Here is a 27,147-nt window from a genome sequence, read left to right as displayed (position 1 = left end):
TGAACAAATTCTTATGCTCGAATGGATACTTTGACAATTTTCAATCTGGTTTCCGACCGCACCACAGCACAGAGACAGCGCTCATAAAGATAATAAACGATATTCGCTTAAATACTGATTCAGGCAAATTATCGGTGCTGGTACTACTCGACCTCACTGCTGCATTTGACACTGTCGATCATAACATACTTCTTGACAGGCTGGAAAACTGGGTGGGGCTTTCTGGGATAGTCCTAAAATGCTTCAGGTCATACTTAGATGGGAGAGGCTACTATGTGAGTATAGGAGATCATAAGTCTGAGTGGACATCCATGACATGCGGAGTCCCTCAAGGCTCAATTCTTGCGCCTTCCTGTTCAACCTGTATATGCTCCCAATGAGCCAAATAATGAGAAAGAACCAAATTGCTTACCACAGCTATGCAGACGACACACAGCTCTACTTAGCCCTATTGCCTAACGATTACAGCCCCATTGATTCCCTGTGCCAATGCATCGATGAAGTCAACAGTTGGATGTGTCAAAACTTTCTTCAGTTAAACAAAGACAAAACTTAAGTCATTGTATTTGGAAACAAAGATGAAGTTCTCAAGGTGAACGCATACCTTCTGTCACATGCCTGTCCTGTCTTGTGCTGCACATGGGTGTTTTGTTATTTTGGGCCATGTGCTCGTGTTATTGTCTGATCCCCTTGTTATCTGATTATTGTTTGAGTTCATCCACCTGTTCCCTCCTGATTAGTTTCCCTTTATTAGTTCCCTCTTGTTTGCAGTCTGTGTCGGTACGTTGTCTTTTGTTTCCTGTTCCCCGAGATTTTCCAGAGTTTTCTTAGTCTGTTGTTGTTTTTGTATTTACTTAGTTCTGTTTTCCCCCTCGTGGGTTTGTTTTGTGTTTTCATTAATAAATTCTTATTTTCTCCAGCATTTGAGTCCTCACACCTTTTGTTTTTAGTCTGCCGTGACAGAACGTACCGACCATTATGAGGACTCAGCGGAGAAGAGAGCCGCAACCTGTCTTCTGTCCGCAATGGGAGCGGATTCTCCGATTTCAGGAGTTGGTCTCCCTCCGTCAGCAGGGAATGGAGGTGAGGGTTTTCGGTCAGAGGTTCCGTCGCGCTGCTGAAGGGCTGAACCTGGGCGAGGAGGCTTGCAGGGATCTATTTAATTATGCGCTGGATGAGCCGATGGACTGGCTGATCTGTAGAGCGTTTGATCATGTCAGTTTTGAGGCGATGGTGGAGGGTTTCATTTGCCATCGGGAGAGGATCGCCAGGGGAGTGGTCTCTGTTCCAGTGATCCCAGTTCCGGTGGACCCAGTTCCGGTGGTCCCAGTTCCAGTGGTTCCGAAACGGAGGAGGAGAAGGAAGAACCCCTCCGTGGCTATTCCGGTGGACCCAGTTCCGGTGGTCCCGAGTCCGGTGGTCCCAGTTCCGGTGGTCCCGAGTCCGGTGGTCCCGAGTCCGGTGGTCCCGAGTCCGGTGGTCCCGAGTCCGGTGGCTCCTAACACGGAGACCATCCCGGAGGTGACTACCGTCCCTGACGCGCCGCCCAGGCGTCTTGCTCTGCCCGCGCCGCCCAGGCGTCTTGCTCTGCCCGCGCCGCCCAGGCGTCTTGCTCTGCCCGCACCGCCCAGGCGTCTTGCTCTACTGGCCCCGCCCGAGTTGCTCGCACTGCCTGCACCACCACAGCGATCCGTCACGTCTGCCCAGCCAGAGACTGTTCACGTCACGTCTGCCCAGCCAGAGACTGTTCACGTCACGTCTGCCCAGCCAGAGACTGTTCACGTCACGTCTGCCCAGCCAGAGACTGTTCACGTCCAGCCTGCCCAGCCGGAGACTGTTCCTGAGCCTGTGTCTTCGGACAAGATGGCCGACGCCGAACCTGTGTCTTCGGACAAGATGGCCGCCGCAGAGACTGTTCACGTCACGTCTGCCGAGCCTGTGTCTTCGGACAAGATGGCCGCCGCCGAGACTGTTCACGTGACGTCTGCCGAGCCTGTGTCCCCTGACAAGATGACCGCCGTCGAGCCTGTGTCTGTTCCTGAGCCTGAGCCGGTGGTGTCTGTTCCTGAGCCGGAGCCAGTGTCTGTTCCTGAGCCGGAGCCAGTGTCTGTTCCTGAGCCGGAGCCAGTGTCTGTTCCTGAGCCGGAGCCAGTGTCTGTTCCTGAGCCGGAGCCAGTGTCTGTTCCTGAGCCGGAGCCAGTGTCTGTTCCTGAGCCGGAGCCAGTGTCTGTTCCTGAGCCGGAGCCAGTGTCTGTTCCTGAGCCGGAGCCAGTGTCTGTTCCTGAGCCGGAGCCAGTGTCTGTGTCTGTGTCTGTGTCTGTGTCTGTGTCTGTTCCTGAACCTGAGCCGGTGGTGCCTGTTCCTGAGCCCGAGCCGGTGGTGCCTGTTTCTGAGCCGGTGGTGTCTGTTCCAGTGCCTGAGCCGGTGGTGTCTGTTCCAGTGCCTGAGCCGGTGGTGTCTGTTCCAGTACCTGAGCCGGTGGTGTCTGTTCCAGTGCCTGAGCCGGTGGTGTCTGTTCCTGTGCCTGAGCCGGTGGTGTCTGTTCCAGTTCCTGAGCCGGTGGTGTCTGTTCCAGTGCCTGAGCCGGTGGTGTCTGTTCCAGTGCCTGAGCCGGTGGTGTCTGTTCCAGTGCCTGAGCCGGTGGTGTCTGTTCCAGTGCCTGAGCCGGTGGTGTCTGTTCCAGTGCCTGAGCCGGTGGTGTCTGTTCCTGTGCCTGAGCCGGTGTCTGTTCCAGTGCCGTGGCCGCCCGAGGGGTCGTCTCCGCCCTGGCCGCCCGATGGACTGTCGTCTCCGCCCTGGCCGCCCGATGGACTGTCGTCTTCGCCGTGGCCGCCCGAGGGGGCGTCTCCGCCCTGGCCGCCCGAGGGAGAGTCTCCGCCCTGGCCGCCCGAGGGAGAGTCTCCGCCCTGGTCTGTCCCTCCCGTCCCGCCCTGGTCTGTCCCTCCCGTCCCGCCCTGGTCTGTCCCTCCCGTCCCGCCCTGGTCTGTCCCTCCCGTCCCGCCCTGGTCTGTCCCTTCCGTCCCGTCCAGGTCTTATGGAGCGTCTGGTAGCCGCTCCGTAGGGAGGGGGTAATGTCACATGCCTGTCCTGTCTTGTGCTGCACATGGGTGTTTTGTTATTTTGGGCCATGTGCTCGTGTTATTGTCTGATCCCTCCCCCTTGTTATCTCATTATTGTTTGAGTTCATCCACCTGTTCCCTCCTGATTAGTTTCCCTTTATTAGTTCCCTCTTGTTTGCAGTCTGTGTCGGTACGTTGTCTTTTGTTTCCTGTTCCCCGAGATTTTCCAGAGTTTTCTTAGTCTGTTGTTGTTTTTGTATTTACTTAGTTCTGTTTTCCCCCTCGTGGGTTTGTTTTGTGTTTTCATTAATAAATTCTTATTTTCTCCAGCATTTGAGTCCTCACACCTTTTGTTTTTAGTCTGCCGTGACACCTTCACTCTAGGGGTCAAACAACTAAAAATCAAGTCAGGAATCTTGGTGTGACACTAGAGTCAGACTTTAGTTTCAGTAGTCATGTCAAAGCAATAACTAAATCAGCATACTATCTGAAAAATATTGCAAGAATTAGATGCTTTGTTTCCAGACAAGACTCCATGGGTTCACTCTAAGCATGGTGAGTCCGCTTTTAGCTATTATGCCAGCCGCAGCTGGAACCAGCTTCCAGAAGAGATCAGACGTGCTCCTACAGTAGTCACTTTCAAATCCAGACTCAAAACACTTCTGTTTAGCTATGCATAATGAGCACTGTGCCAATGTTCGTCCGACTGTACTGTACTGTATTTTATTTTTTATTTTTCTAAACTGTTTTAATTATTCTTATTTCTTTTTATCATTTTAATTCCTTCTATGTAAAACACTTTGAATTGCCATTGTGTATGAAATGTGCTATATAAATAAACTTGCCTTGCCTTGCCTAGCTTCCACAGACCAATTTCACCTCAGATGGAGAGGACAACTTCTCAAGGTGTCAACTACAATGTTTCAGGACATTCTGATGTTGTTTTTCATAATAATTTTCAAAATAATACTTTGTAAAGCAACATCAGAATTTCATGAAACTGTGTAGGGGACACCATGAGAAGGTGTACTCTCCATCTGAGGTGGAATTGGTCTGTGGAAGCTAGCACTTTTATTTTTATGATTTTTTTGAATGTATGGACACAACAGGTAATATGTGAGTTTTGGAGGGCTCTTATTTTGTAAAACAACATCAGAATGTCCTGAAACATTGTAGTTGACACCTTGAGAAGGTGTACTATCCAGCTGAGGTGGAATTGGTCTGTGGAAGCTAGGACTTTTATTTTTATGATTTTCTGAATGTGTGGACGCAACAGGTAATATGAGTTTTGGGGGGCTATTCTTTTGGAAAAAAACATCAGAATGTCCTGAAACATTTTAGTTGACACCTTGAGAAGGTGTACTATCCAGCTGAGGTGGAATTGGTCTGTGGAAGCTAGGACTTTTATTTTTTATGATTTTCTGAATGTATGGACACAACAGGTTATATATGAGTTTTGGGGGGCTCTTATTTTGGAAAACAACATCAGAATGTCCTGAAACATTGTAGTTGACACCTTGAGAAGGTGTACTCTCCAGCTGAGGTGGAATTGGTCTGTGGAAGCTAGGACTTTTATTTTTATGATTTTCTGAATGTATGGACACAACAGGTTATATATGAGTTTTGGGGGGCTCTTATTTTGGAGAACAACATCAGAATGTCCTGAAACTGTGTAGGGGACACCTTGAGAAGGTGTACTCTCCAGCTGAGGTGGAATTGGTCTGTGGAAGCTAGGACTTTTATTTTTATGATTTTCTGAATGTTTGGACACAACAGGTTATATATGAGTTTTGGGGGGCTCTTATTTTGGATAACAACATCAGAATGTCCTGAAACATTGTAGTTAACACCTTGAGAAGGTGTACTCTCCAGCTGAGGTGGAATTGGTCTGTGGAAGCTAGGACTTTTATTTTTATGATTTTCTGAATGTATGGACAAAACAGCATATATATGAGTTTGGGGGGCTCTTATTTTGTAAAACAACATCAGAATGTCCTGAAACATTGTAGTTGACACCTTGAGAAGGTGTACTATCCAGCTGAGGTGGAATTGGTCTGTGGAAGCTAGGACTTTTATTTTTATGATTTTCTGAATGTATGGACACAACAGCTAATATTTGAGTTTTGAAGGGCTCTTATTTTGGAAAACAACATCAGAATGTCCTGAAACATTGTAGTTGACACCTTGAGAACGTGTACTCTCCAGCTGAGGTGGAATTGGTCTGTGGAAGCTAGGACTTTTATTGTTATGATTTTCTGAATGTATGGACAAAAGAGGTAATATATGAGTTTTGGGGGGCTCTTTTTTTGAAAAACAACATCAGAATGTCCTGAAACATTGTAGTTGACACCTTGAGAACGTGTACTCTCCAGCTGAGGTGGAATTGGTCTGTGGAAGCTAGGACTTTTATTTTTATGATTGTCTGAATGTATGGACAAAACAGCATATATATGAGTTTTGGGGGGCTCTTATTTTGTAAAACAACATCAGAATGTCCTGAAACATTGTAGTTGACACCTTGAGAAGGTTTACTATCCAGCTGAGGTGGAATTGGTCTGTGGAAGCTATGACTTTTATTTTTATGATTTTCTGAATGTATGGACACAACAGCTAATATTTGAGTTTTGAAGGGCTCTTATTTTGGAAAACAAAATCAGAATGTCCTGAAACATTGTAGTTGACACCTTGACAAGGTGTACTATCCAGCTGAGGTGGAATTGGTCTGTGGAAGCTAGGACTTTTATTTTTATGATTTTCTAAATGTATGGACACAACAGCTAATATTTGAGTTTTGAAGGGCTCTTATTTTGGAAAACAACATCAGAATGTCCTGAAACATTGTAGTTGACACCTTGAGAAGGTGTACTCTCCAGCTGAGGTGGAATTGGTCTGTGGAAGCTAGGACTTTTATTTTTATGATTGTCTGAATGTATGGAAGCAACAGGTAATATATGAGTTTTGGGGGGCTCTTATTTTGTAAAACAACATCAGGATGTCCTGAAACATTGTAGTTGACACCTTGAGAAGGTGTACTCTCCAGCTGAGGTGGAATTGGTCTGTGGAAGCTAGGACTTTTATTTTTATGATTGTCTGAATGTATGGACAAAAAGAGGTAATATATGAGTTTTGGGGGGCTCTTATTTTGTAAAACAACATCAGAATGTCCTGAAACATTGTAGTTGACACCTTGAGAAGGTGTACTCTCCAGCTGAGGTGGAATTGGTCTGTGGAAGCTAGGACTTTTATTTTTTATGATTTTCTGAATGTATGGACACAACAGGTAATATATGAGTTTTGGGGGGCTCTTATTTTGGAAAACAACATCAGAATGTCCTGAAACTGTGTAGGGGACACCATGAGAAGGTGTACTCTCCAGCTGAGGAGGAATTTGTCTGTGGAAGCTAGGACTTTTATTTTTATGATTTTCTGAATGTATGGACAAAAGAGGTAATATATGTGTTTTGGGGGGCTCTTATTTTGAAAAACAACATCAGAATGTCCTGAAACATTGTAGTTGACACCTTGAGAAGGTGTACTCTCCAGCCGAGGTGGAATTGGTCTGTGGAAGCTAGGACTTTTATTTTTATGATTGTCTGAATGTATGGAAGCAACAGGTAATATATGAGTTTTGGGGGGCTCTTATTTTGGAAAACAACATCAGAATGTCCTGAAACATTGTAGTTGACACCTTGAGAAGGTGTACTATCCAGCTGAGGTGGAATTGGTCTGTGGAAGCTAGAACTTTTATTTTTATGATTTTCTGAATGTATGGACAAAAGAGGTAATAAATGAGTTTTGGGGGGATCTTATTTTGGAAAACAACATCAGAATGGATGGATGGATGGATGGATGGATGGATGGATGGATGGATGGATGGATGGATCGATAAATAGATAAATAATTATAGAGATATATAGACAGATAATTATAAAGATAGATAGATAGATAGATAGATAGATAGATAGATTATAGAAATAGATCGATAAATAGATAAATAATTATAGAGATATATAGATAGATAATTATAAAGATAGATTGATAGATAGATAGATAGATAGATAGATAGATAGATAGATAGATAGATAGATAAATAATTATAGAGATATATAGACAGATAATTATAAAGATAGATAGATAGATAGATAGATAGATAGATAGATAGATAGATTATAGAAATAGATCGATAAATAGATAAATAATTATAGAGATATATAGATAGATAATTATAAAGATAGATAGATAGATAGATAGATAGATAGATAGATAGATAGATAGATAGATAGATAGATAGATAGATAGAAAGATAGATAGAAATAGATAGATAAATAATTAATTAGAGATATATAGATAAATAATAATATAGATAAAAAGACGGACGGACGGACAGACAGACCGAATAACTGAATGTGAAATAGCCTTTGCCGGAAGATCAGTGTGTTCAGTTCAGATGAGAGGTTGACGGTCTTACCGTAATAGCTAGTGTATACGCGCACCGCGAAATATAGGGGCGGCTAGTTTGACCGCTCATTTCGAGGTGGTGGCTGGCTTGACCTCAGTTGTAAATCGAAGAAAAGGACACGGTGGACACCAAATAGCAAACATGGACGAAGAGCCAACAACGTCGACTGAGCTTGAGCCTGTGCCCTGCAGCTCTGATTCTGAGAGACATCCCTGGCCTTATTTAAGCAAGTTATTTGAATTTAAAGGTTCAAAGAATGACTCCTGCCGTTTTCAATGTGTCAAGTGCCTACCTCAACGCAAAGAACTGTTTGCGTTTAAAAACTCCCCTTCAAATTTGAAGAAACATATAGAGGTAAGACATGCAATGCTAGTTATTAATATTTAAGTTACAAACTTGCTATGACATGGTGCTATGACTGTTATAGAAAAACGGATGTCAACATAACAAAAATATCACACCAGTATAATATTTGTTTGACGTAAGTTAGTGGTACCCTAACAGGGCAACTTCATTAGCTGGTTATTAGCACAGCAGGGACGATAGCTTGCTAGTACGTTACATTTTTGGACATTAAGCAAAATACTGCTATATCTGTACATTCAGAGTTGGCTAAAATAGCTGTTTGTTTTGACTCGATGAAAAAATGTTCAAACTTTTTATACGGCCCCTAGCTTCTTTACCATTCAACATTGGGTATTTAGTTGACATTCACAAGTAAGCATGCAGGCAAAACTATATCTTGGTTTGATTCGATTGTGAACAATTTTGCACTATGACAGTTGTTTTTCGTCAATATCATGACATTTTTTAGAATTTGCAAACATATCTATATATATATACATTATATTATATTTAGCGCGAAAGTATATGCGAATATCAAACCAATTTTACCCGTGTGATATGCTTGGTTGTAAGTGTCAGTAGCTTGTCTTTTTAGTCTAAAGATGTAATCACGTTGGTTTCGCGTTTCAGTGCCCCATACACTGTGGTTTTGTATTAACGTAAATGTAAAATCCTGTAACTTTAGGGTCCAAACTCTTAGTTTAACATGGCAAATACAGTAGCTTTTTGCTTGTGTGGTACTTACATGTTGCCAGTCATAACAAAGTAATATGCTAGTAAGATGTAAGGTTAGTGTTTGCACTTGCACTTAACTAGTAGTGGTTTAGATTAATTCTTGAACCCTTAAAAAATATTTTACATTATGTTGTGAGATTTATTTTGGTTGTAGATTGACTATATTACTAAATACGAATACTACTAATGCTAAACGTGTATTAATTCTGTTGTCACTATCTTTTATAGAGAAAGCACAGACCACTTCTGAAGGAGTACTTGGCAGCAACTTCTTCTAAAAAGAAGGGGACATTGTTTGCTGATGGAGGTTCTTCAATAAAGCAGCGAAAACTTGAGGACATCAAAGCATCTCAGAAGACCATAGACCTTGCAGTGGTTAACTTTATTGTCCATGGTTTGCACCCTTTTGGAGTAGTAGAACAGACTGGGTTTGTTGATTTAATACATTGTACTCAACCTGATTACACAGTCATGTCACGTACAACATTGAGAGAGAGAATTGATAAGTGCACAAAGCAAATGAAAGAAAAATTGAAGAATGCAATGCAGACTGTTAAGTATATCGCCACGACTACAGACTGTTGGACAGCTCATAGGCAAAGTTTCATTGGGGTTACTGCCCACTGGATAGAGCCAGATACCCTAGAAAGAAAGTCTGTGGCTCTGGCTTGTAAAAGGCTGAAAGGGACACATTCTTATGATGTGTTAGCCAGTGCACTTAATGATATTCACAGTGAGTATAACATCCGTGAAAAAATTGTTAGGACCACAACAGATAATGCCTCAAACTTTATTAAGGCCTTCCGAGTTTATGCATGTGAAGATGAAGGAAGTTCAACTGAAGATGAGAGTAAAGGTGTGAATGACAGTGAAGAGGAGGATGCAGAAGAGGAGACAGAGGGTGTTGAAGTGGAAGCTTTGATGGAGGAAGAAGATGAGTGTTCTGAATATCAGCTTCCAAAGCATCACCGTTGTGCCTGTCATATTCTGAATTTGATCTCAACCGTAGATGCTAGAAAAGCTGAATCAAATGTTATGTACAAGAAGATATCTCGTGCAGCATTTGCCAAGTGCTCAGCTCTTTGGAATAAGAGTGCCCGGTCATCTACAGCTGCAGAGGTTATTGAGAGGGAGTGCAAGCTGCAATTGATCCGTCCAGTTCAGACCAGGTGGAACTCTCTCTTCCTTGCAGTTGAGCGAATACTGAGGATAATTAGGGAAAGTGGAGAAGGAGCAGTCAGAGCAGTGACCATTGCACTTAAAGTCCCAATGTAAGTTTGTCATGGAGCAGATACGTAGTTGTGATGTGGTAGGCTATTGATTGTGTGAAATAATGTTGTTTACTAATGATTTACTCCATTTAATTGAACTGCAATAGTGTAGCCTATGCTTATCATGCTGACATTATCCATGTTCTCACATGGTGTTTTACAGGTTCAGCCCTGCAGAACTTGCTTTCTTGTCTGACTATGCATCAACCATGAACCCAGTCTCTAAGGCACTCAACATATTGCAGGGAGAGGTGGATGTCCACATGGGATGGCTGGTACCCACTATAACGCTCCTAACTGTGAAGCTGGACCGCCTCCAAACTTCATCCAAGTTCTGCCAGCCACTGATCTCTGCTCTTCAGGAAGGAATACAGCAGCGGTTTGGAAAAATGATGAATGACCCAGAACTTATATCTGCTGCAATTTTACTTCCTAAGTTTCGCACATCATGGACAAGCAATGAAAACTTGCTAAAGTTGGGTAAGTCATTTAAATAATTTCTTTGTCAAGCATTCATTTGTTAATAGATTAATGGGTAGTGGTTCATTTTAACCAATATATGCTATTTTCAAAGCTAACTGGTATTTTAAAAGGCTAGACAGAAATACTCTTCATTCATGTTTGGATTTTTTTTTTGTGCAGGCATGGACTACATCAAGACACACATGGAGGAAGAGCCAGCCTTATCATCACCTGGTAGCCATTCTGGATCTGAGGAGGAAGACTTTTTTGGCCTTATGAAGGGAAATGTCCACGAAACCACAAAACAGTTGGATGCCTATCTGGCCAACACTTCTACCTCAATGGATATACTCAAGTCAGTGCCCACAGTTTTTAATTTGTCCCTGAAGCTCAACACACCATTGCCCGCATCAGCAGCATGCGAACGAATGTTTAGCACAGCAGGGCACATTTTTTCTGCAAAAAGAGGCAGGCTAGGATCAGAAAGCTTTGAGAACCAAATTTTGTTGAAATTGAACAAAAACTATTGGTAATGCTATGCGGAACCAAATACAGTATTAGGGCTCTAATACTCTCATGTTCTATAGGGGCATTTTGCCCTTTTGACCTTTGATTGCCTGGCCAAAAGTTTTATTTGAAGGTCCTTTGTTTTTAAGTTTCTTATCGTAACATCTGCCTTTACAGTATATTGACTTCATTGTTTTTCAAATAGATTGTTTTTTTTTTGTCCTGTTAATGTTAGGTTGATCAGAGTTCTAAATAGCAATATTGCTTGCATGTTTTAAGAGAAGCACTCACCCTTGTCAAATTTTGTTTGGTGCTTATTTTTTTCTCATTCTAATGTGTTATACATTATTAGCCTAATGCTTTTGGATTTTCTGTAATCAATGGAGTATAAGCCTCAAATGCAGTTTTAGCTACGTTTTCCCCATGCAGGCCAAGGTAAAGGACTAAAGCAACTGTTGTTGAGCAGAATAAACTGGTCATACAAATTTTATTAAAGTGTTCAGAATAACACTCACCTGTGTACTTTTGAGTTTTTTTTACTGCTCTTAATAGTATAGTAAAAATAAAATAAATTGTATGTCATAATTGGCTTAGCTTAATTATTATTTAATGAGTAATAAGTAAATAACCAGATTTTTACAGTGTGTCAGTATTGCAGAGAGCTTGCACAACAACCCTTTCCAGTACACAATAGAAATTGTTTGTGATTACTACAATTGAACAGCCCAGACATTGAGACAACTGATTGTGTACTTTTACTTAAAAAAATACTTTAAAGTAAATTTAAAAGTATGTACTTAGGACTTTTACTTAAGTAAGATGTTGATGTAGTAATTATACTTTTACTTAAGTATATATTTTGCAGGGTAGTTGTACTTTTACTTAAGTACTAAACTTAAGTACTTCCTCCACCACTGTTGAAATGTAATGATGTAATGATTTTGATCAAGAAATTAGAAGACAAGGGTGAATTTTCTTTTAATACGTTTATCAGAGAATGATAAAGAGGAGGAATTGTTACGGGAAAAATTCAGTATTTCTTATAATCATTTGTTTTCAAACTGTTTAATCATATGTTTCTGTGAGGTTTTCCAGCAGCTGAGGAGGGGACAGGAAAGAGCAGGCCAATAAGACGGATGGGCAGGAAGATAGTGAAATACCTGAGCACGAGAAAGAGTTTGGTTAGAAGAATACAGGGTTATTTAACTAATAAAAGAAGCACCAGGCCCTCTCCTGAGGGAAGCGGGAGGCAATTTAGGTCATAGATGAAGGCCTTTGGGTGTGGAACAGTGAAGAACAGTGTGACCTGCACCGGGGGGTAGAAACCAGTCCGAACTAGCTGAAGATAGGGGGTATCTTTCTGGAAATTTACAAGAAACCTGGAAGGAGGAGTTTTTTGCCAAGAAACTGTATAAAATGTCTATGCTTTATTGAGTCTACAGGTATTCTGTTTTCCAAACCGGGTAGCTGCGGTTTTTGTGAAAAGAATCCTCAAAGAATAAACTTTTCTCTTTATTACAATTTTGCCTCTTGAAAGTTCTTACACCATAGATGCTGTTTGTTATTAACTTTTGAAAATTACACTGGATAGGGATAACAGCCATGACTTTGTTTAGTTTGCAAACTTTTATTGAAAATCCAACTGTGGAGCAATTTGAAAAATGTAGAAAGGACGATTTATTATCTATTGCGGGTCATTTTCAAATTCCGGTAGTGAGACAGGCTCTTAAAAGGGAAATTAAAAGTGTTGTGTGGAATCGTCTAGTGGAATTAAGTGTATTGGTAGGACCTGTTCCAGGCGTAGAGTTAGGTGGTGCAGAAGGGTTTTCTCCTGATCCTGGTCTTGTGGATCGAGACAATGTGCGAAGTGAGGTATTTGAACCTGTGCTTGGAACTGCTAGGAGGTCCGGTTTATCGCCGTTTGATCCATTTTCACCTGGTTCTTCGCAGTCCAAGGAGGATACGAAGTTAAAAGTGCGTTTAGCTCGTTTGCAGATGGAAGCTCAGGACAAAGCTCATACTCGACAGGCAGACTTAAAATACACACCCTTGAGATTGAGGCAGAGAAGCAAGTGAAGATGCGACAATTAGAGTTGGACGCTATGAGAATTGTTGGTGGGGTAGCTGTTCCTTCTGAAGTTGCGAGTGCTCTTCCTAGAGTCATAAGTGCTTCTCCGGTTCCAGTGTCAAGTTCGGCAATGAACACATTTGATGTAGGTAAATATATATCGTTAGTACCTCATTTCAGGGAAACCGAGGTTGACTCTTTTTTTTGCGCTTTTGAGCGTATTGCGACTTCGCTCGCTTGGCCAAAAGAAGTGTGGACTGTCCTACTTCAATGTAGATTGGTAGGGAAAGCACAAGAGGTATTTTCAACTTTACCTATTGAAGAGAGTTTAAAATATGAGACCGTAAAGCTGGCAATTCTCCGTGCGTATGAATTAGTTCCTGAAGCCTATAGGCAGAGGTTTCGAAGTCATAAAAAAAATTCTAATTCTACTTTTGTAGAGTTCGCTCGAGAGAAAAGTAATTTGCTTGATAAATGGTGTCATGCAAGTAAAGTTGATGACTTTGCTTCACTGAGAGAGCTATTCTTGCATGAAGATTTTAAGGGTTGTCTACCAGAACGCGTTGTGCTCTATTTGAACGAACAAAAGGCATCAACGTTGTCACAAGCTGCTGTCTTGGCAGACGAATTCGTCCTTACGCACAAGACCGTGTTTTCTCCACGTATAGACAAGAGTGCAGTAGTTAAAAATGTTCCTAGTTTTGATCAGTCTCCTCGAGCGAAATTCGTTCTTTCGTCATCGAAAGAAGTTCGAGAGTGTTTCTATTGCCATAAGCAAGGTCATTTAATTGCCGACTGTAACGTTTTAAAACGGAAACAACAGCAACAACAGACAGCTCAGACGAAAAGTGTTGGCTTGGTAAACGCTGTAGGTCTATCTCATATTGGATGAGCAGAGGAGGAGAATATCCTTGATGTGAGCTATAAACCTTTTGTGACAACTGGGTTTATTTCGTTATCTGATGATGGAAATGAACAAAAAGAAATCCATATATTGAGAGATACTGGCGCAAGTCACTCTTTTGTCTTGGCAGATGTATTGCCTTGGTCGGCTGAATCATATAGTGGTTCGAGTGTTTTTGTGCGAGGTATTGAAATGGGTGTGGTTAAGGTACCACTGTATCGGGTGTACCTAAAGAGTACGCTTGTTACAGGGTTTGTTCAGGTTGGAGTACGTCCTTCACTTCCGGTGAAAGGAGTAACTTTCATTTTAAGGAATGACTTGGCAGGGGGTAAAGTCACGCCTATGCTAGAAGTAGCAGATACACCTGATATGCGGTTCCCTTCTGACGAGTTATCCCGAGATTATCCAGAGGTGTTTTCAGCGTGCGTAAATACGCGCGCGCAGTCAAAGAAAAAGATTACTGATGTTGATTTGGAAGATACTTTCATGGTACACAATCTGTCTGGTGAAGAAATGATGAAAGCTACATCGGAGAAAAAGTCTAGTTTGAAAGGTCTAGACAGTGTATTCGATGATCACAACGTTTTAAAGTTGCCTGTAACTCGCGAGAGAATTATTTTGGCACAAAAGAAGGATCAGTCCTTAAATAAATGTTTCTCTAATGTTGTTCGATCTGAGATTGTTGAGAAGGGAAACGGACTCAATAACACGGCCTATTTTATAGATGCTGGATTGTTGATGCGTAAATGGAGTTCTATGGCTGATCCTGATTCAGATTGGAATGCTGTCTATCAAATTGTCATCCCTAGTGAGTATCGTCAATATATTTTATCTTTGGCGCATGAACATGTATTATCTGGTCATCTGGGAGTGACAAAGACCTACCATCGCATTCTTAGACATTTTTTTTGGCCAGGACTAAAGAGAGATGTGGCTAGATTTTGTAGATCGTGTCATATTTGCTAGGTAACGGGAAAACCGAATCAGCTGATTAAACCCGCTCCTCTGTTACCTATTCCTGTTGTGGGTGAAGCGTTTGAACAGGTGCTTGTCGACTGTGTCGGACCGTTACCTAAGACCAAGTCCGGTAATCAGTTTTTATGCACAATTATGTGTAGGGCTACTCGATTTCCCGAGGCTATTCCGTTGAGAAGAATCACAGCTCCGGTGATCATAAAAACGTTGCTTAAATTTTTTTCCACTTTTGGTCTTCCTAGAGTTGTACAAACTGACCAGGGAACAAATTTTTTATCACGACTTTTTGCACAAGTTTTAAAATCTCTATCTATTGAACACCGAGTCTCAAGTTCATATCACCCCGAAAGCCAAGGAGCTATTGAACGATTTCATCAGACATTAAAATCAATGCTCAGAAAATACTGTCTAGAAACGGGAAATGATTGGGATGAGGGTGTTCCTCTGGTGTTATTTGCTGTGCGAGAAGCCATGCAGGAGTCATTGGGTTTTAGTCCGGCTGAAATGGTCTTCGGACACACTGTAAGAGGACCACCACTCAAAGTTCTCAAAGAGAAAATGTTGGAGGTTGATTCTGGGTCAGAGGTTCATGTTTTGGACTATGTTAGTCGTTTTCGGGAACGACTACATTATGCTTGCAGTTTTGCACAAAAATCCTTGGTGAATGCTCAGTCTGGAATGAAGAAAAGGTATGATGTGAAAGCTGTTTCTCGTTTTCTTTTAAATCTGTTGATGAGGTATTAGTACTGCTACCTATCCAGGGTTCTGCATTATCAGCACGTTTCTCGGGACCTTATGTTGTGTTAAAGAAGATCAGCGAGACCGATTATGTCATTCGAACTCCTGACAGAAAACGGAAGTCGCGCGTCTGTCATATTAATATGCTTAAGTCTTATCACACTAGAGATGGTTCACGGGGCGGATCTACTGAGGGGACCATAGGGCCCATGGAATCTTCTGGGGCTCTGATCTGTGGACTACCATTAAACCTGGAGGATGAGGTTAGTGCAGATGATGACATAATCCTGCGAAACACTTCTCAGCAGTGTGCTAAGTTGGAAAACTCTGAGATTCTGAAGAATCTGCCGACACACCTTACTCATTTATCTGATGTTCATGTGCAGGACATTGTAGGTGTTGTCACTGATTTTCCATCCTTATTTGGAGACGTGCCGTCGCAAACTACGGTGTTGCAGCACGACATTAATGTTGATGGCGCATCCCCTATTAAGCAACATGCATATCGGATGAACGTTGTTAAGAGAACGATAATGAGACAAGAAACTGATTATCTGTTGGAGAATGGGTTAGCAAAACATAGTAGTAGCCCTTGGAGCTTTCCTTGCCTGTTAGTGCATAAGTCCGATGGTTCGTTTCTTTTTTGCACGGACTATCGTTGTGTAAATGCAGTTACAGTACCTGACTGTTACCCACTTCCTAGAATGGAAGATTGCATTGACAATTTGGGGTCAGCGAAGTTTGTCAGCAAGTTGGATTTACTAAAGGGGTATTGGCAGGTTCCGTTAACTCCCCGCGCATCTACTATTTCTGCTTTCGTAACTCTGGATTGTTTTATGCAATATCACGTGATGGCTTTCGGGTTACGAAATGCACCTGCCACCTTTCAAAGATTAATCCAAACTGTATTGGCTGGGGTTTCCCATTGTAATGCTTATTTGGATGATCTTGTGCTCTATTCAACTGAGTGGACAGAACATCTGAAACTCCTTCGTACAGTGTTTGAGCGCTTAGAGAATGCTACGTTGACACTCAACCTAGCTAAGTGTGTCTTTGGGAAGGCGAGTGTGACTTACCTGGGTAAAGAAGTGGGAGGAGGACAGGTAAAACCTGTAGAGGCTAAGGTTACTGCCATTACCGAATTTCCCGTGCCTACCTCACGGAGAGAATTACGACGATTTCTGGGTATGGCAGGTTACTACCGTAGTTTTTGTGTGAACTTTTCTACGGTAGTTAATCCCTTAACAAATTTGCTTAGCCCTGCTAATTCTTTCATCTGGTCTGACGATTGTCAAAATGCATTTGAAGCGGTGAAGGCTTTGTTGTACAATACTCCTGTGTTGGCTGCCCCAGATTTCGAACGTTCTTTTAAACTGGAAGTGGATGCAAGCGCTGTGGGAGCCGGAGCAGTGCTTTTGCAGGAGGATGATGTGGGAGTAGATCACCCCGTTTGTTATTTTTCCAAAAAGTTTAACAAACATCAACGCAATTATTCCGTCATTGAAAAAGAAACATTGGCTTTGTTGCTGGCCCTTCAATTCTTTGAAGTGTACTTGGGTTCTTCGAGTGTCCCTATTGTTGTTTATACAGATCACAACCCTTTGGTGTTCCTTGCAAGAATGTATAACAACTATCAACGTCTTATGCGGTGGTCGTTGGTGGTTCAGGGATACAATCTTGAAATCAAGCATAAGAAAGGGTCAGATAATGTGTTGGCCGATGCTTTATCTAGAGTGTAGTCTTATAGATCTGATTGAAATAGACATGATATGTTTATTCTTATGGGGAGGAGTGTTACGTCCTATGTTGTTATTTGTTTGGAGTTGTTGTTTTTTTCCCTCCCTTTTTCTCTCTGTACTTTCACTTTAGCAGGACGAAGCGGCTATCTGATTGGTTGACCCATCTGTCCATCATCAAAATGCCGGGTGACGACACGACGCGGCTTTTCCAATGAGGGCGCGCCATGTGCCTTTAAAGAGCGCACCTGTGTGGGAAGCGAGAGATGATTTGCACGCTAGAGCACTTGATCCTTTTTGTGATGCATGTTTACCTGACCTGTACTGTTATAGTGTGTTGAGAAATGTGTTCTTTGAGAACTTGGTACTTGAGGCTCATTTGGGTTGTCTTTCCTCTGTGAGTATTTCGCCGTTTATTTTGTTCTGGCGGTTTGATCTGTTATTAAACGGGGAAGAGAAAAGAACAGCTGAGATATCACGTGATATACATGTGCTACACTGAGTTATCAATCATGTCTAGAACACTAGTTTAGCGACCTGTGCCACTGTTTGTATTTTTCGTGTTTGTTAGTAAGAGTAGTTTATTTAGGGCGTCGTTGACGCTGAAGATCTGTTATTTTTGTCTTTGTTGAATGTTAATTTAGTCAGATTAGATATTGTTTGTTTTTTCTAGTAAGATTGGATTTGGTTTTACTTATTTCATTGATTTGGCACGGTCTAGTTCTTTTCTCTTTACCTTTTTTTTTTTGTGAACCTTTTCTTTGGTTTACATTAATTGTTTATATAATTAATTACTTTGAGGTGTCTATGTCATATTGTTTCTCATTATAATAAATCATCATTTTTCTTACACTAAATTGATTTGTGTGTGAGAGATGTTTTCCAGTACATGTTCAATATTTTAATGTTGCACGCCTTATCCCCTCTAGACTATAACAGGGGTTTGTAACAACATGTATTGCAAAACACGTAATGATTTGAGGACCAAGTTTGTAGTCAAAGTATGGGCAGGCCATAGTCAATGTAAAGCATATTGTTGATGTTTCGTCCCTACCAGTGAATGTGCGATAACTGTTTATCCGCCGTCATCGGTGGCCCTGCTTACTAGCCTGCACGTTCACGGCAGGCTGCGTTTTGGGGGATGAGCTGTGGAGGGAGGGCTGTAGCGCAGCAGAGAGCAAGGGGGAGTGACCTGTAAGTTGTGCTTGTCAACGTTTTCTAAAAACTCCCTACTGCAGCTTTAACACCCACACATAACAATAACACTGATCACAGCAGTCATTGTGAGAGAATGGCGGCCTCTACTGGAGACTTTTGGAGATGACTGCTTCTTTCTGTGTGATGCAAGACTAAAATATAGAAAGGACTCAAAGGTCATATTTTAATGTGTTTATAAATCTCTAATTATTCCATTAATATCTAGAATCTCTTCTCAAATTACTACAATAGCTTGCAGATGAGCATACAAATGCTTTGTATATTAAATAATGCATTTATCTGGCATTGCCACATTGAAATTATTTTATACTTTGAACAGTCCTGGTCCTAGAAGTCTCACAATCCACATATCTGTTGTAAAACAATAAGCCAGAGTATGTCAGTCTAAGCAGAGGATTTTATGTGCAGCCTTTGTTCTGGAAACTGATAACAGATACATTGGACTATGACCTTAGTTCAGTGAGAGATTCAGAGAAAACAACACTAACTTGATCAACGACAATATGGACGATCTTCCTCTTTAAACAACCGAATATTTATTGATCCGTTCAAAGAGTCTTGTGGACACATCTGATCCTCACAGGTAAGAGATAGAAATATAAGAGAGATTGTGCTGAACAGGTTTCTAATGGAAGTGAACTGGTTTCGTTGGTTTATGTCAAACTGGAATAAGTTGAACAGAACCAGGTTTAAGCATATATAATACTCAACTATTTTAGTTGTTCTCTGCACTGAAATGGTAGACCTTTCAGAATTGTATTTATTTCATTTGACTGGTTGTAATGCAAAGGCAAATGTTGGTGTTTCTGTCAATTTGTCACACTACATAAAGGGCCAGATTGGGAGTTCTAGTGTGAGAGCGCAATCCCATAAAAGCGCAGACGGAAGTGGGAAATTCTGCATGTCATTCTAGGCTTCTGACGACTAGCATTAGCCTGACGTCGTCATAGGCCCTGTCCCAAATGGCACACTCCGGACTTGTGGACTTCCTCAGAGTCCACACTTTAGTGACGTCATGTAGTGCAGACCTATAGGGCCCTTGGCGCGAGTCCATGAGGGCGCATTGAGAGGTGTTTTTGGGACAGACTCGATTGTCAAGCCGGAAATAACGGTCTGGTTGTTGTTGGACAGGAGAAATCACATTTTTGCGCTCCGACGTCTTATCTCCATGTCAACTACACAGCCTAATTTTACAGTTCTACATTTTGATATTGTGCACCTGGGCATTAGACAATAGATACATCATGCTTATTTAAATGATGTATACAGTTGTACATAATAATACATAATGTTCCATTTGAACTAGGATTACAATTTTAACACATAATGAAAATGTGCATGAGTTTCAGATGAATTTACAGGTTTCAATATTCATACTATGTTTACATATGACTCAGTAAAGCCCTGACATTCAGTTTTATTTATTTAATGAATCATAATGTGATTGTATTACTCAACGCACTATTATTATGTTTGAGACATCAACCACTGGTCGATGACCATAATGTTTGTATAAACTATACACCTAGGTCATAAAAAACGTAATATTTTCTTCTCAGCCATGTCAACAATTGTCCGTGAGCGAAATCTCCTCCCATCCATTGTCTGATTGGCCTTTAGCAAGGATTCCTGGGTAGTTAAAGTGTGTGGAGCCTGCATCTATGCAGGCTTTGAGGAAAACCGCTTCAAGGGTACAAAGGGGGCGCTGCTGTGCACACTTCAGAGCGTTAAAATGCTGAATGGGACGGCCTACGGCAGGGTTCCTCAAACTCGGTCCTGGAGGGCCACTGTCCTGCAGAGTTTAGCTCCAACCCTGATCAAACACACCTAGCTGTGAGTTTCTAGTGATCCTGAAAACATTGATTAGCTTGCTCAGGTGTGTTTGATCAGTGTTGGAGCTAAACTCTGCAGGACAGCGGCCCTCCAGGACCGAGTTTGAGGAACCCTGGCCTACGGACTCGTAGACTCAGCGAGCACGCAAAATTTAAGTCCACGAGACCGAATGTCCTCATGAAGTGCGCCATTTGGGACAGGGCTATACTCAGATTCTAGTCCTAAAAAATTTGTGGGCGGGGCTAAATTTGCCTGGCATCCAGGCTAGACTAGAATATTAAAGAACAGATCATTTCCATAAGATTAAAACAGATTTACTAACAGCATGCGCCCGTGCAAACCCTCTTTTGGCATTAAAAAATATAGTCAGGATTTACTAAAGACACGCAGTGAAAAAGTTTCCCTTTCAGACGCAAAATTTATGGGACGAGAGTATTTTAATGATTGTGTTGGTCATTATGGAAATGGTCCGACTGCGTCTGTATTCTGTAATTTGCACATCTTCAGTAGATCTCGTGCTGAACTTTGAATCTGGCCCTCAAGAAACAGGAAGTAAATCCCGAACACAAACCTACTCACTGCAGCCGAAAATACTGCTCCGTAAAATTATCTATTTTTAAATAATACGAATAAGTAACCCACAATCATTACATTTACATTTATTCATTTAGCTGACGCTTTTATCCAAAGCGACTTACAATTGCTATATATGTCAGAGGTCGCACGCCTCTGGAGCAACTAGGGGTTAAGTGTCTTGCTCAGGGACACATTGGTGTCTCACAGTGGATTCGAACCCGGGTCTCTCACACGTGTGTCTTATCCATTGCGCCACACCACCCCCAATCATCTGACTATGTAAATTTCATTTAAACATCAGTGACCAAATAAACATTCAATATTACAAGGAGCAAATCATTTTTCATAATTTACTGTTAAATATAATATTTTGTTTTGTTTTTCTTGACAAGGTTTGAAGAAGGGGGAAGGATGGCAGAATCTTCACCAACATCAACCAAAGAAAGAAAAACCAAGAGACCTAGTATTGATGATACACCTCCATGTAAGTCAATAAATAAAAAATAAAAAACAAGAAGAATGAATTAGTGCATGAATAACTTTCACTCTTCTCATATAATATTTGATTATGTACAGTTCAGGAGTGTACAGTAGCAAAATCATTTAAAATCATATGTTTCAAATCAATATTGCTCCTTTGTGTATTTATTTATTTGATTAGTGGTCCTGTAATGAGCTTCACATTACGGTTCTAATCAGCTTCTATGGGTTAATTTAGCAGTAATGACCAGCTGACTGTACATGATCTCTAATATATTTGAGATGTGCTGATTTATCTTCTTCATTTCTCTCCAGTGATGTCTTCCTCCAGCGGTCCACTGACTGAGGAGCTTCAGTGCTCTATATGTCTGAAAGTGTTCACTGATCCAGTCACCACTCCATGTGGACACAACTTCTGCAAGACCTGTCTGAATAAGTGCTGGGACAACAGCCAGACCTGCAACTGTCCATATTGTAAAGAAACATTCAAGCACAGACCTGATCTCAAGATTAACACCACACTCCGAGAGCTCGTAGATCACTATAAAAAGAAAAGTCCTGAGAAAAAACCTGAAGTTCTGAAAAAACCTGTTCTGTGTGACGTCTGTGAGGAAAGAAAGCTGAAAGCCCTGAAGTCGTGTCTGGTGTGTCAGAGCTCTTACTGTGAAACTCACCTGGAGCCTCATTTGAGAATGGCAGGTTTAAAGAAACACAAACTGATCAATCCTGTGAGTAATCTGGAGGACTATATATGTCAGAAACATGAGAGACCTCTGGAGCTGTTCTGTAGAGATGATCAGACATGTGTGTGTCCGATCTGCACTGAAGGAGATCACAAGAACCACAACACTGTTTCTTTAGAAGAGGAGAGTGAAGAGAAGAAGGTAGAAGTTACTGACAAACTGATTTTAAATGTCTCTTATCATGAGGAATCACATGTTCTTTAATATAAATGAATCAGTTATGAAAACATATTGTGTGTTGTTCTCTGTCTACAGACTCAACTGATGAAGACACAGAAAGACACACAGCAGATGATCCAGGACAGAATCAAGAAGATTCAAGACGTCAAACACTCAGCAGAAGTCAGAAAGGTAGCCTAAGTTAAATTATGTAATTCAGTTTTCTTAAATATTTATTTCATCATCAGTTAGTTTTGGGGGATTTTTCACTGTTTGCATCACTCTTCTTGTCTGTGTTTATTCGACAGTCTGTTTGTCAAGCCCAATTTAAACTTCTGCATCGAACTCACGCCGTAGCTATACGTCTGCTGTGTGTAGCGCACATACCCTTCAGCGTACCCTGACGCACACCTCTCCAAAATGTAACAAAGCGCCAATTCTACACGGACTGCAAGCGCTGTGATTGGTCTGCTAGAACCCCTCCCTCGGGTTTCTTCTTCTTCTTCTTCTTCTTCTGGTGTTTAATGGCGGATTGGCAGACCAACATAAATGGTGCATTTCCGCCACCTACTGATCTGGAGTGTGGAGTGTACTTGGCTTTGGAAGAAATGAAAAAAAAAAGAAAAAAAGAAAAAAAAATTCTATTTATTATTCCTGTTTTATTTAGATATTTAAATAGTAATTCATGAATTTTTGATTGTCTTGTCCCATTTCCTAACAATCCTTTTATTGAAATTGTATCAACTCCCGTCCTTCGTAACTCTTGACTTAACTGTTGTCTCTCCCTTTCATATGCAGCACATTCTAAAATAATATGCTGCACTGTTTCTAAATCCCCACAATTATCACAGTTTCCTGTATCATGCTTCCCTATTTTATAAAGACTATAATTTAATGCAGTGTGACCAATTCTTAACCTTGTAATAATGACATCTTTTTTCCTATTTCCATATCTTTTCCTCTCATTTCCAACCCGTTCCTGAATTTGATAAAGATGTCTTCCTTTAGAGTCACTATTCCATATCTTTTGCCATCTTTTACTAATTTCAATTGCTATTAATCTCTTGATTTCTGATTTACTTAGTGATACATTAATTTCTATTTGTGGATGATTTTCCCTCGGGTTTCACATGCTCCCTCTGCAGGTGTAATTGCGCGTCAACGCGTATAACGATGCTGAAGTATAAATGAAAACCAACGAGTAGTCTACAGTGTAGAGGCTCTGGCGTAGGTCCGACACAGAAGTATAAACCAGCCTTCAGTCTGTATATTAGTGCTGTGGACTGTATAGTCACTCTTTCTGCAGGTTACATTGATACACCATTATGGCAAAAAGTGACTGTTTATGAGAGAGACATCGATTTTAATTCATTTGGTCTACCGACTTAACCACATAACATGTGTCTACCACATAAACACCTGTTAGTGTTGCTCAGATGTTCAACAATTGTTTCTTCTGTGGTTTTGTTTGGAAATGTTTTCGTTGAAGCAAAAATAGATGAAGTATGCATAACTTGTCAATATTGTGTCTATAACGTAAGTTAATGAATATTAAATTTGTGTTTAGTGAATTGTTGTATAAAAGCGCTAATTGTGATTACCTGCTGCCATTTCATTAGTTGTTATTCTGATCACTTAAAATGACAGCATAACTCTCCTCTACAAGGCACATGATTTGAGGAATTATTCAGTCCAAATGGTGCAAATTAAACTGAAAGAAAAAAACTCCCTAACACACTGAAATATGAGCAATAGTAATAGTGAATCTTGCTTTAGATATTTTATACTGAACTGCTGGAGATGATGGAGGAGCAGCAGAAAGCAGCAGAGAAACAGGAGGAAGAGCTCATTGAAGAGCTGGAGCAGGAGATCACTGAGCTAAAGATGAGAAACACTGAGCTGGAGCAGCTCTCACACACTGAAGATCACCTCCACCTCCTACAGGTCAGTCAACATCTCTCTGATCAATGATAATGCAGTATATGACACCATAACACTCCCCATGCTGAAGGATTTCTCCTCTCTCCTGCTGTAGATTTACTCATCCCTGTGCAGCTCTAGAAACACCAGGAACTGGTCTGAGATCAGTGTGAAGACTGATGAGAGTCTGGAGACTCTGAGGAGAGCTCTGACTAAACTGCAGGACTCTCTACAGGAGAAACTCACTCTACCTGGTACAGCAATATCAAATACACCGTACAGATACATATATTTATCATCTTTTAATATCAGTAATGAAGAATGAGTCTGTTAAACCTGAAATAAGAGAAGTGTGTGATCATGTGTTTGTGTCTCATTATCATCACAGTTCTTCTTGAAGAGAGCAGGTCATATTCATCTCTAATTTCAGGAAACATGCAGTCAATTAATCTTGTACTAGAAGCTTCATCACTGTAACCAGAACCTTGAGGCTTTAGTAAATCTGTGAACACTTTTAGATGAGAAACTACAGAAAGAAACATTCATTTTCTGCCATTTTCAGTCTTTTCAGTGGTTTCATGTAAATGTTGTGATTATGTGTCAGATAAAATCAGTTTAGCAGAAGAAAATCAAATCAATAGACATCATGAATGTCTATTCATGCAAATTAGTTTTTTTTTTTTTTTAGAGGAACATTTCTGACCTGTATCAAACAGCTTCGCAGTGCTGGGCTTCATTTTCACTTTCTCTAAGGTTATTTTTTATAGTGTTGTCTTTGCTGAATAAACACAACACTAATACACTCCAAAACTGAGATGAATAACATTAGGCATAACAATATCTAAAATAAAAATCTCATAAAATGTTCACAAAACATTCCCAAAGATGTTCTAAAAAGGAGGAATATTTCGAGCTCAAACACAATAGGAGTTCAGGGATTCTCTAAATATCAGCAGAGAAACATTGATCAGATAAAACATGATGTTGTTCACAATTCTTCAAATATAACCTTAAATATTGTCTATAATTCCACATATAAACATGTCAAAGATCTGATGGTGTTTTATTGTCATTAGTCTCTACAGAACTGAAGAGGATACAGCAGTATGCAGGTACAGTGTGCTGTCTGCACTACACTAGATTACATTCAGATACTCACAGCTTCATCACTGACCGACAGTATGATTAAACACTGGTTACATATTACAAACATCATCACTAAATTATGTTTTATTAACAAAGTTCGGGAGGAGCAGGTTCAGATAATTAACCAAATTATGCACAGCTGGAGATTAATCAGTAATCAACTCAATGACAGAGTATAAATTCACAGCAGACCTATCTCTGTTCATTGAAAGTTTGTCAGAATCCCTCCTCCACCCCATCTCCTCACTTCCAGTTCCATCTACACTTACCAACTGGGGGGAGTACTCTGGGTTCAGGCCTAACTCCGAGCTCGGAGCCCTCCCCCCGGACAGCACGCCAAATACGCATAAACTTATTGTACTAATTATATGTAGATGTGAACTTGTGAAATATATGTATTGTGAATTTGTGATTTATATTCTCTGTTTTCTCAGTGGATGTGACTCTGGATCCTGATACAGCTTATCCATATATCATCCTGTCTGATGATGGAAAACAAGTGAGAAATGGAGACATTAGACAGAAACTCCCAGACAAACCAGAGAGATTTGATAGATATGTATGTGTCCTGGGAAAGGAGGGATTCTCCTCAGGGAGATTTTATTTTGAGGTGCAGGTGAAGGGAAAGACTGGATGGTATTTAGGAGTGGCCAGAGAATCCATTGACAGGAAGGGAGTGATCACAGCGAGTCCCAGTAATGGATGCTGGTTTGTGATTCTGAGGAATGAGAATGAATATAAAGCCTGTGCTGATCCTCCTGTCTCTCTGTGTGTGAGAGTGAAGCCGCAGCGGGTCGGTGTGTTTGTGGATTATGAGGAGGGTCTGGTCTCCTTTTATGATGTGGAGTCCAGCTCTCATCTCTACTCTTTCACTGATCAGTCTTTCACTGGGAAACTCTATCCATTTTTTAACCCGTGCTCTAATGATGGAGGTAAAAACTCAACTCCACTGATCATCACATCTGTCAATTAAATGAATTAAATATGAAATACACAAAAAATATGAAATACACAATGAAAATGATTTATATAATTACAAATCTAAACATGTTTTGCTATATTTTCATAATTTGTTTCTCATTGTTAAAATCTATAATTCTAGCTATAATTGCAAATTATATTGTGAAAATATAATGCTTGTTTAACAATTTTGTTTTCAACTTTTCATAATTATTCATGCCATTGTTTTCTCCCATCTCAACCTGACAAAGTGAAAGTGTCTGTATTTTTGTTTTTTATATACACATCAAAATAAACCAAACTATGATAAAACTGATAAAGTATATCAAAGCTGTTTCTACCATTTCAATTACAAAAGGATCTGTGATAATACTGAGGTAAATCAGATGGTAATTCCTCAATATATATCACTGTATGATTATGACCATATTCATACACAACACTATGGATCTTCAAAACACCATGATATTATGATCATGGTAAAAACAAAAAATTATAAAAGGAGGAGAAGAAGAGAAGAAGAAAAATATAGGAATGTTAAATATCTGATGGTGCTGATATGAAGTAGAGATACAAATATGAAACAGTATAAAAGAGTAGGCCTATCTTATAAAATTAAACCTTATAAAAAATATTTTCCTTCTATCAGGACATAGTAGAGATTATTCTATTAAAGATACCTATTTATATTGCTGTTTTTGTTTAATGTCTTGAGAGAAAGAGTAGAAAACTTGATCTCTTTAAAGTAAATCATTCACAGTAACGAAACTCATACAGGTTTGGGGAGAGTAAATGATGACAAAATTATTATTTTTGTGTGAACTATTACTTTAAGATTCTCTGAGGCCTCTGT

At 40.6% G+C, this 27,147-nt stretch overlaps 2 protein-coding genes across 2 annotated transcripts in view; one reads left to right on the top strand and one right to left on the bottom strand.

The window, feature by feature from the left end:
* Positions 1 to 27,147, bottom strand: part of LOC311093806 (zinc-alpha-2-glycoprotein-like) — a gene marked incomplete at its 5' end in the record, with an annotated part of 221,495 nt that overhangs the window by 116,509 nt on the left and 77,839 nt on the right. The window lies entirely within an intron of this gene.
* Positions 18,931 to 26,600, top strand: LOC311094063 (E3 ubiquitin-protein ligase TRIM39-like). The gene is made up of 8 exons (XM_084131800.1): positions 18,931 to 19,060; positions 21,279 to 21,370; positions 21,682 to 22,250; positions 22,365 to 22,460; positions 24,045 to 24,212; positions 24,304 to 24,442; positions 25,265 to 25,300; positions 25,769 to 26,600. The coding sequence occupies exons 2-8, from the start codon at positions 21,298 to 21,300 to the stop codon at positions 26,305 to 26,307; spliced, it is 1,620 nt and encodes a 539-aa protein (XP_083987926.1). The 5' UTR covers positions 18,931 to 19,060; positions 21,279 to 21,297; the 3' UTR covers positions 26,308 to 26,600.

The sequence above is a fragment of the Abramis brama genome (assembly GCF_963993115.1).
Source record: "Abramis brama genome assembly, chromosome: 12".
NCBI lineage: Eukaryota > Metazoa > Chordata > Actinopteri > Cypriniformes > Leuciscidae > Abramis > Abramis brama.
The sequence above is the reverse complement of the archived record's forward strand: the minus strand, read 5'-3'. Positions and strand labels throughout refer to the sequence as shown.